At 33.7% G+C, this 11,052-nt stretch overlaps 1 protein-coding gene across 4 annotated transcripts; it reads right to left on the bottom strand.

The window, feature by feature from the left end:
• Positions 1–381: 381 nt before the first annotated feature.
• LOC114178666 (probable starch synthase 4, chloroplastic/amyloplastic) lies at positions 382–10,234 on the bottom strand. 4 transcript variants are annotated; one of them, XM_028064703.1, is made up of 17 exons: positions 10,187–10,234; positions 9,722–10,039; positions 9,514–9,625; positions 8,580–8,670; positions 7,381–8,470; positions 7,253–7,304; positions 6,896–7,018; positions 6,725–6,800; positions 6,469–6,653; positions 6,195–6,389; positions 6,046–6,117; positions 5,081–5,290; positions 3,128–3,253; positions 1,518–1,667; positions 1,344–1,405; positions 1,183–1,258; positions 382–1,016 (listed from the first exon to the last, which is right to left on the bottom strand). In XM_028064703.1, exons 2-17 carry the CDS (start codon positions 9,859–9,861, stop codon positions 840–842), a joined length of 2,937 nt encoding a protein of 978 aa, XP_027920504.1. In that variant the 5' UTR covers positions 9,862–10,039; positions 10,187–10,234; the 3' UTR covers positions 382–839. The 4 variants fall into 4 exon arrangements, with proteins under 4 accessions (XP_027920504.1, XP_027920503.1, XP_027920505.1 ...); XM_028064702.1 differs by lacking the exon at positions 10,187–10,234 and adding an exon at positions 10,161–10,178; XM_028064704.1 differs by having other exon boundaries at positions 9,514–9,622; positions 9,722–10,190.
• Between the last annotated feature and the right edge of the window lie 818 nt (positions 10,235–11,052).

Below are 11,052 nucleotides of genomic sequence, written 5' to 3'. Positions count from 1 at the left end.
TTGTTGATCTAAACACTAATTATGGTTAAATATTTATTTTTTTAAATATTTTTGTAAATATCTGCGGGTATTCATACCCGCGGATATTTGTGGATACCCGCGGATATGAAAAAAATAGATAAGTACCCACATAACGGATACCCGACGGATATGGGTACGGGTACGGAACGAATATTTATCCAGCGGGTAAGGTACGAGAGAGCTACTACCCGTACCCTACCCGCCCCGTTGACATCCCTAAATATTATATATGACTGAATAATATAGATTTAATACAATACTTAATATGCGAAACTTCCTCCTTAATGAACGACACTTTTGAATTTTACTTCCTCAGTTTACTGTTTTAGTCGTAAAGAGCTAGTAAACCAAGAAGAAAGCTTTCCATGCCCTTCTGCAAACCACAGGCAAAGAACATTTTTTTTGTTTAATCTTTTATACAATTTCTTTTGTAGGGAACAAAGTTGTCACGATTTACATGTATGGACCTCTGTATACTGTTGAAATATTAAAAAGAAAAAACAAGAGTATAGAGAAAGAACTACACAATGTTGCTAGTCATACTAAAGTGGAAATATCACCTAGAATTCGTCAAAGTATAGAGAAATATTGCTTCCATGACATAAAAAGGGAGTTACTGAGCAATGAGGCATGGAATCAACAGCATATTTTCCGCAACCGTGTCGCACTCGTCCTTATATTCTTTCCCAACCTGAAAGTTTTTAGCATGAAATGTTCAGTTAAGTCCTGTCGGTTGGGCTTTAACTCTGAGCTCTCATCACTGCATACAAAAACTGACAAAATTGAACGATTGCAAAGGAGAAGCCTTCTATTGTCAATTAAGCACGTTTTGATGCCTTCGCTCTTGCCACAGACTTTAAGTAGAGCTCTTCATATTGTGCTGATGATGTTTCCCAGCTGAAATCTATGTTCATGTCCTTCTGAACAAGTTGCTTCCACCTCTCAGGATTGTTCTTAAAGAGATTCAATGCTCGTACCAAAGCACCGCTTAATCCCTGCCAAAATTGTATTATTGTTGTTAGAGTTTAACAGAACAAGTAACAGCAAAAATTAATGTTTCTCTAGTCGTTAAAGATAGGTTTACAGGTGAAGTAGAATCAATGATGAAATAAATTTGTAATTTACTGCATCTCTGAAGATAATTAATTTACTGCTTGTTACCTGTTCATCAGCATTCACAAATGTAAATCCATTTCGAAACTGTGAAGGTATTGTATCGTCATCAACATCAAAAACACTACAAAATGAGACAGAATTTAGTTATTCTTTAGAAAACAAGAATTACGATTTCTGTCATGCCGTAACTTGCATGCTATGTTAACCTGTCATTTAGGCCACCGGTTTTTCTGACAATAGGTATGGCACCATATCTCATTGATATCATCTGCAGTAAATATATTAAAAAATTTGGTCAAAGAAAATGAATTGGAAAAAAAAGAGATTTTCTGCAAGTTTCTTAATATTTGAAATTCATGAACATCAATTTTGACCATTACCTGTGTTAGGCCACAAGGTTCAAAGATCGAAGGAATGATGAACATGTCAGATGCAGCATAAATAGCATGAGAGAGAGATTCATCATACTTCAATATCAACCTCACGTGATCATGATTCTGAAATTGGTTGGCAATGCCCTCAAATTCTTTCTAGAGAAGAAAAAACTGGTAATCAGTTGACAAAATTAGGGGAATGGACGAATTGGCATGTCAAAGAACAATCAAACTTCGACCAGCCTACATCTAAATAAATTTCTTGAAAAAAGAACTCAACGATTTTCCTTTTCAAATAATTATCTGCTCTCACCCGGGTGAACCAACAATAGCAGCATGTAAGTGCGTTATACACATGCATATATAGTTAATTATAATATTCATGATCTTCTCTCTAAAATCATTCAAGCCCAGGTTATTTATGTTTATGATCTCCGAGGTATGCTACAGCTTAAGATTACAGCAGCAGAGTTCAATGTTTCCAACTTCACGTTCAGTTATATTTTATCCAATTCATGATCCAATATGTGTAGGTAAGATTTGGAAGCTATTATCCAATTCAGGTGTTATGCATTATGTTCTGGTTGTAATGATAATACGAAGTTTGAACCCATTTGAAACTGCAAAACTATCCAAACCCCACATCAGTAACCCAATCTTAAAAACTTAACTAAAGAATTGTTGATTAATAGAAATGTTTTTAAAATTAGGCCCCTTATTGAACTAATCAGGGTACTAGTTCAAGTTTTTAACAGTCTTTAAACCAATATTAATTAATCAAGTCATAAAAATTAAATAATAGATAAATTAACATCAAAGAAACACAATATTGTAAAAACATTCAAAGTAAAAGCAAAAACCTAAATTATGTATATCACGATATATAGGTCGAAGTTTGAACAGCACAAAATATTGTGTATTAAACATGACAAGTTTCCATCTAGAAACACAAAAATAACAAATAACTTCACATGGATTATTCATTTCTTTAAGAAAAATTAAAATGATATCTAGCCCTTTTTTATTAACCCATTAAGAACCGGTATTTTGGCGATTTTCCTGTCCTTGACCTATTATTTTAAGGATGGCTTTGTAGTTTATTTTATTCAGACGAAATTAAAGTCGTGCATTAGTTTTCCACTCAAACCAGCTAGTCCTGTCTTCAAATTACAGATTAATAAAACTTCAATTGCAATCACAAAAATAGCTATTACGTACATGCAAATCAGAACAATAAGCAGTATAATAAGTTTTGTTGATATCTTATATTTACTAGTGATATGATATGACCAATGTAGACTTTATAAAGTTTGAAATCACTTTACAAACTGAAACTGTGTGGTTAAGTTAGGTTATAATGCAAAATTCAAAGATAGTATTAGGGATATCCTAGATGTAAGCCAAAACATTAAAAATAACAATATTGCTACCTGACTTTTCTCTAGTTTTCTCAACAATGTGATTGGGATCAGTAGTTAGTAATTTATTTCACCAAAAACATAAATATTTTTTTTGTTGTTGTTGACTTTCTTCGTATTCTATACAGTTTGATCGGCTCCTTTCTAAAAACAATAGAATACCTAAAAATTTCAACCACAAGGAAAGAAAACACGGACCTGAATATGTGGCACTGGACTTGAACCAAGTAGAACAAATTGTCCTCCCAACTCCAATGTTAGATATATTGCATGTCTAATAAGATGAACACCTTTTTGTGGAACCAATCTTGTTATACAACCAACCTATCAACGAAGAGAAAAGAAAAATGCCTTAGTAAAGCATTTTCAATTCTAAGAATAAGACATGAATAAATAACAATTTGAAATTTCAAGAGAAAGAATATTGATTCTCCATATGCATGAAAGATACCTATCAAGCCAGCACAAAATGACATCATAAAGCAACGTCATAAGGGCATTATATTATAAGTCAACCACTTCCAAAAGTAAATTGAATATGTTATAATTATGAGATATTCGTGTATCACGTGTTAAATAATTAGGCGCTTAATTTCATGTTAATTTCAGATTAGGTAACTCCATCTTCATCTCTGCAATCATTTTTCTTGTTCTCTGACCCATCTTCCTAAAGAACTCATTCTATTTTCCATAATTCCCCTCTTCTTCGGATCTGGTAGGTTGGACCAAAATTGTTAGGCACCTTGAAACATAGACAAGGAAAACAAGACAAAGAAGAACCAAATATAAACTCTCACACTGAATTATTCACTATTAGTTGTAAGAAAAAATGTTTACAAAGGAAAAAGCTTCCTATCACACAAGGTATTCCCTGTCACAACAGTCAAAGACTATCACCGGTACAAAAAAATGAAGACCCCTAACACCTCCCAAAAGGAAACTATTTATAGAATTCCTTAGAAAGCCTCTCTCACAAAACAACTAACTACATAACTCTTGTATTTCTAAATTTGTTACTATAATACCAATTCCATTTTTTTTTTCATTATTTCCCTACCTAACATTACCCACCACTGTCGGAACAACCATGTCCCCAAGGTTGAATTCTAAAAATTTATCTTTAATGGTAGAAGTGTCATGGCTGCTTTGGACCTGCCCTTTTGCCATTGCACCAACACTTGTTGTGGTGGCTCTTATGCTTCCTCTTCCATAGTCGTTTCTCATGGTACAACATCTTCTACAACAAATTGTGGAGCAAGATAAGGCTCATGCAACAAAACTGAACAGTCTTCCTTTAGTGCCACTTTAAGCCTAGAACCTTTTTCCCAAGCCAAAGATTAAACTAGTTTTCTTTACACCTATGCTACCTTCTACTGGAATATGCTTTGCAAGTTGCATGGTTCCCAAAACTCTCAGTGCGTTCTTGACAGATTCCACAAGATAGAGATATTTTAAAGAGTTTTGGTATCTTCATTTCAAATGTTACGCACACAAATGTAGTTAGCCCTAAATTTATCATTCGAAAAAATAATGGAAATTCTTAATGACAAGTAAAAAACACTGAGAGAACACCAAAGTAGTATTCATGAGTAGTGAACAATTCTCACCTCACAAGACTCTTTTATGGGATTAAATTAGACCCAAACCTAAATTCTACTATGGTATTAGAGTTTGTCCTAAATCTGTCATTGGGACACTAGAAAGGATTAATATGAAAGAAAGAAGATTCTTATTGAAATTGATTCATTTGAACAGTACATCAGTCTCTATAAATAGACAACTCTAACCCTAAAATAATAATTACAAAGAGATCTCTAATTCGAACAACCTATAACAACTTCTATTACCTTCTAGTAATACATTTAATATTCTACCAACTTCTAGTAATGCATTTAATATCCTACTGACAACATGGACCTAGCCTCCTATCAATACAACAAGCCCAAAAATATGATGAAGGAGTGGATTGTAAACCAGTTGACTAGAGATAAGGTCAAAGTAGTGTATATAGGTGGAGGTCAACCAACATCTCACAAGCTGGTTTTAATGGTCACGTAGGGCAAAAACCTAAATTCCAAGAGAGAACAGAAGAACAAACCTTGGTTTATTATGTCAAATAAAATATCCTTTAAGTTTAGGTTATATAATTACCAGTGGCATCCTGATATCTGCAGATGAAAGACCTAGGCTCCTTCTCAAGGCTTGCTTATTCTCTACTTTCCCTTGCAGATCAGTTGCATTGTACTGGACTGGAAGAAATGCATCAGTGGCAGGATTCCATGCATCAGTATCAATACCATTAAGAATACCAATGAACTTTCTGAAGTGGGAAGAGAGTGTTGAATGGAGACCATGTCCTCCCTGCATTTTTATTGGCACAACTTTTTTAAGACTGAAAAATTAGGAAGAGCTCTAGTTTAAAGTTAAAGAACGTTGAGAATGAACTATATGTCTCTCTATTGTTTTCTTAATATATAGACAAACAGAAAAATCCTCCTAAAACTAAATGCAAATAATTTCCAAACCATGCCAATTTGCAAATCGGATCAGGTAACTTAGTTCCCTTCTGTTAGACAGGTAATAACAAATTCCAAATGATGATACAAAGACATAGGCTAGAATCCTTCTTTATTATTAGTAGCAGAGCCCGTTTTATTCTTGTTGAGAACAAAATTTACAGAAAGCTTAAGTTGTTAGGTGGACCACACCTGCAATTGAAAGCCACTTGGGCTTGAAAAATGAACAAAATAAAATCTCACCAATCCTTATAGAGGGTTTTTTAAATTAAAGAAAAAACAGTGTGAGGAATATTGTTTGATTTGAGACATAGAAGTAGCAAAATCAAATTCTAAAGACTCAATATGTCATGGTCAAGAACCAACTCCCTTGAAAAACATTACGTGGAGACATCTATACGGTTTTTTTATATCTAAGAATCCTTTTTCCAAACTATCAATTGTCTGTAGAAGGAGAATATAGGAGATGTTATTCTTAATTGTTCTTATGTTTGTACCAACATGTGTTATTGGCTTATTGTTTATATTAATTAATTAAAGACAAAAGGTATTTTGGTAGGACTAGAAAATACATACTGCAATAGAAGAAATAAACCATACCTCTGCAGTTCTCACTTCTTGGGCATAAGTAGGTGAAACTGTTGTGACAATGTTTGAGAAAACAATCCCACCCTGATCATGAAAGAAAATCTATTACTTATATTTACTGAAGATATATAATATGATCGGTAATAATTTTACGACCTTACCTTGACAGAATTAACTCTATCGTGTGCTGAATTGTCCTGCATTTTATCTGATTTGTTTAGATTCTGGCTAACAAGACCACATGAGTCTAACTCTGAGGCTGCTGCAGTCCCCTGATACTCAAAGTTGTGGCATGTAAAGCATATCCTAGCTGAATTTAATCCTTTATGTACAAATATCTCCCAGTACAGAGGAGCCTAGGAAAGAAACAGATGTCATACTATATTAGTAACTAAAAGAGCAAAAATATGCTACAAAGACTTAGACATATCGTACAATAAATGCTGTCTGCCAATCATGGCAATGAATGATATCTGGCTTCTTGCCAGCTTGCAGAAGAAAGTCAAGAGCAGCACGGCTAAAACATGAAAATCGTCTGAAATCATCATGCTCGCCATAAAATTTTCCTCTCCAAAAGAACTTAGAAGGATGCTCGGGCTCAATGAAATAAACAGGAAGACCTGCACAGTCAAAATGAAGTTACTGAACCAGATAAAGACAATCAATCAAACAAAAATATCTAACAGAATACCTTCAATACTGCCAACCCAGATTTTATTTTTGTGTAATTGGCGATCAAAGTATGATTCTATTGGCACGCTCAAAGCCTGAATGAATAATCATATTACTTCAAGTGGTGCAGGATACCAACTACCAAGACTGTATCAACACGTTCAATTATTTTCTTAATGAAATGGCATACCCGTAAATTGCAGACACGATCATATTGCATACAATCATATTTGGGAAGCACAATTTCAACAAGGTGCCCTTTCTTTTGCAGTGCTTTACCTAGACCACTGACAACATCCCCCAAACCACCAACCTGTTCATGAAATAAATTAATTTAAACATTACTAGATGTTAGACAGACTTAAGACAGACTTCCACATAGACAATGACATTATTTCTAGTTGATTTCATGCTACATAATTTAAAGAAAATAAAGATGCTTCTGCCATGCCTCTAAGATTCCAGTAGGTGTTATAATTAAAATCTAGGGACAACACAAAATGAATTCACTAGGATAAAACATAGGGATTAGGGTGCATGAGTGCACCTTAGCTACTGGTGCCATCTCTGCTGCAATATGAATCACATGTAATCCTGGACTATAGATAAAAAATAAGAGATGCATCAGACAGTAAAAGATATATCAAATTGTAATTTACAATTAAAAGTGAATACCTTGTTCCAGAAGTTAAAAGACCAAGAAATGCAGAAATAGCCTCATGTTCATCCTGTTCTTTGTAGGCCATATATGTTTCACTAATACGCCTGTCTCTCCTCCACACCTTTTCTCTCAAAAGACTTGCATCATCTACTGATATTTTCTTTTCTATTGCCCAACCATCAATCAGAAGTAACAGTTGACTCCAAAATTCCCATGGCATATCTTCAACCGGTTCTTCCAGCGCCCTTGTCTTGCTTTGTTCTTTCAGAGTATCAAGTGTATCTTGAAATTCCTTCACTGATTTTTGATATAGCTGAATGTAAGAATTTAACTCTTCATCTGATTTTTTAAGACGCTCATCCAATAGGTTTACCTTTTGTTTCATTAGTTCACTATATTTTTGCAATTGATCAGATGATAGCTTATAGATATTAGCTTCTTCAAGAGATGTTTCCAACTCATCAACCTTCCTCCGAAGATCCTGATTTTGTTGCATCACAATAACAGCTTGATCAGCTTGTTTGGTCGCTTTATCTAGCAATGATTGCAAATTTTCAACCTTACCCAATAAATCCTTGCATTCGAATGTCAGTGTAGAAAGTTTTGATACATCCTCCTGAGAACACAGTTTTGATTCCAAGTCTTTTAGGGCTGATTCCAAAGATGATCGTTCCTTTTCCAATGCCACCAAACGTTCATCATTATTCTTGACAACACTAAACTGTGTTTTAAATGATTCTAAAGTATTCTTCAAAGATGCATTTTCTGTCCTTAATGAATTAAGCTCCTCAGTAAGGGGGTGAATAATACCCTTATTACTGAGAGGGTTTGCATCCCTCAAATCTCCGTTTTGAAGGCCACCCAATTCTTCATATCTTGCTTCAGTGACTCCCTTTTCGGCCAACTCATCACGAAGTTTTTCTAACTGCTGCTCCAATAGTTCCACGTGTATTTTTTCTTGGGCGGCAACTTTAATTTGCGCATCAGTCTCAGCCAATCTCGTCTCTAAGTCATTGATTTCTCCTCGCAATGCATCCTTCTCAGCAAGAATCATTTCAAGATTTTCAAGTGCACGAACTCTAGCCTGATTTAAAAGAAGAATGTCTGCATGAAGAATATAAAATTCTTAATGATTAATGGGGAAACAAGATATTGAACAAAAAGTAAAAATATGAGAAAAAAAATCCATAATTATTCCAAAAAGATATCTTACTTTTCTCTGCATTTCTTATCATGCCCAGCAAATCCTCAAGTTGCTTACCAGACACCGGTTCAGCCTGCTCTGCTCCATTTATGTTCATGGCCTATTTCATAATAGAATAATAAGTTGTTACTTGTATATGTTTTAACCTCTCCATTTTCATGATATAGGTACCATAATTATATATGTGCAAAAGAACATTCATATCCCCTATTATTGTATTACAAGTTCGTTTAACATTAAAATTCAATAAGAAACGAAAACATAAGAACGTTGGAAGCGTTGCAAAGTGAACAGGTACAAACTGCTTTAGTTACAAAAGCTAAATTACATGTCTATAGATAATGAAAGAAATTAAACCCAAAAGAATGTTGGTCTTTCTCTTGATATTCAAATCTTGTTCTTTTGCCATAGGTCATTCCCACTAAAGGCAACCCTAATCACAGGCAAACCTAATCACGTTGAGAAATTTAAATAAATAAATAGAAAATGAATAAGAAACTCAGATAAATTACCAAACTACGATCTCAACTGTTTTAATCATCAATGCCCACTTCTTAACAAACGTATTCTGACAAAAACTTCCTTCAACCAAGATTCAATTCTTTCTTCTGCATATCGGCATCACTCTATTCTTGTCCGACATCTATGCTTCATACATGCATTGCAAATTTGGCTACTAATTTTTCTTTAAGAAATTTTAAATATATAGCTAAAGAAGCTTTCAGGAAACATTCAAGGAAGCTAAATTTCTCTATCACTGTGCATAACTTCCGAACATTTGATTAGAGAGAAATTCTATCATATCATACATTAAGGTATTAAGGTATCTCCTTCCTAATGTATTCTTTTTCTTTATTCATTTTCTTGTCTAGCCTTTTCATTTTCTTGTCTAGCCTTGACCAACGGCACCATTCATACAAAGAAAATATAGTATAGGAGATACCAAAGGCGCATCGTTGTTGAATGAAACCTCTGAATCGTCTTCCTCATCTTGATTTTGACGGAGACCTACCTCAGTGGAAGGCTTGATCTGTTGCCTCTTATGTTGCAAACTGCTTAATACAATACATACAATAGAACTCCGCATTGAATTTCAAACCGCAAAGAATCTGAATAAGGATTGAACAAGATTAAGAATCAACGATTGATACCTGAAAGTGTTGCGGTGTCGCATCTTGCAAGAAGCCGGAAACGAAACTCGCACTATCCTACCATTGCCGTTAGAGTGGTTAACGAAGTTGAAACCACTCAGGTTCCAGCATACGAAACAGGTTCTCAGCTTCGACGCCATTTCTCATTCAATCTCTCTGCGTTACTATCATAACAAGAACTCGTGACAGAAGGAGGGGAGCAACGGTTTTCTTCTTATAAGAAGCTTTTTAGTTCAGTTGCTTTGGTTGGGCCTTAGCGCAAATAGAAGGAAGAAAATGCCTCATGAGACCTGATTCTCTGTTTTTCTGGAACTTCACCTATTCAGCGAGTCAGCAAATCAAGATCATTGAATGTAATCAGACGGTTCAGAAGCATAAATCATATACTAGCATTTAACATTCTGATTTGATAAGTGGAAGAACAGGTGAAACCTCTGACCTAGACGATTAACACTCTACACATACCACTTTTTTTTTCTCAGCTGAAGAAATGGAATCTTGTTTATGTGAAGGGAAAAAGGCTACTGTCATATGTCCAGGGTTTTATGAATTAAAAATTAAAGCCACTGTGACCTTAATTATTCAGACAATTAATTATCTCAAAATTAGTTAATTAGTTATTTGTTTTTTGTTTAGTGATGCTTCCCGCCCCCTTCTAGTGCACCTTTCCGTAAAGATCCATTTTCTTTTGTTTATTCCACTAATTAAATAACTAAAATAAAAGTATATAAGATCTATTCCGCGTTTTCTCGTAAAATCTTTAAAAAATATGAAGAAATTAATAAAAATTACTTTACCAAAAATTAAAATTAGTTTATTGATAAGTCTAAAATAAAAGATCATGTTTTTATAAATTAACTTACTAATATGTTTATGTTTTTATAAAAGAGAAAGTATGATATTGTTTCTGAATAGCAAGATGCATAGCTCATTATTGCAGACCGTAAACGTCAAATGAATCACCAATTCTATACTTTCAAAGTTTGTCATGATCATAAGGATGGAAAGGAAGTTAACTTATCTAGCAGCAAACTAAAATTTCATTTTATGTTCATATTTTAATTAGAGTAGATTAATATGCCGAAAGATTAATAATAGGAAATCGAATATATAAAAAAATATTACAATATTTGTTCTTTTTTTAATATGATAAAAACTTAGTTGTACATATTTGTTTGATACTGATTTGACAAGTTAGAGATAAGTTTAAAATAAAAATATAAACAAAAACAAATTTCAAAAATTTAAATATTCATATTTAAAGTATACTAATATACCGTGCATACTTTGAGTTCAATTTATTTATGAAACTTATAATATACAATTTTGGG

The sequence above is a fragment of the Vigna unguiculata genome, chromosome 3, assembly GCF_004118075.2.
Source record: "Vigna unguiculata cultivar IT97K-499-35 chromosome 3, ASM411807v1, whole genome shotgun sequence".
Taxonomy (NCBI): domain Eukaryota; kingdom Viridiplantae; phylum Streptophyta; class Magnoliopsida; order Fabales; family Fabaceae; genus Vigna; species Vigna unguiculata.
This window is presented reverse-complemented; position numbering and strand designations above follow the sequence as displayed.

What these genes read in the sequence shown, in the direction of transcription:
- LOC114178666 (XM_028064703.1), bottom strand. Translation starts at nt 9,861, where the DNA reads ATGGCGTCGAAGCTGAGAACCTGTTTCGTATGCTGGAACCTGAGTGGT. An exon ending in GATAAGAAATGCAGAGAAAA is followed by an intron (nt 8,471 to 8,579) that starts GTAAGATATCTT and finishes TTCTTCATGCAG; the next exon opens with ACATTCTTCTTTTAAATCAG. An exon ending in CTTTTAACTTCTGGAACAAG is followed by an intron (nt 7,305 to 7,380) that starts GTATTCACTTTT and finishes TTTTATCTATAG; the next exon opens with TCCAGGATTACATGTGATTC.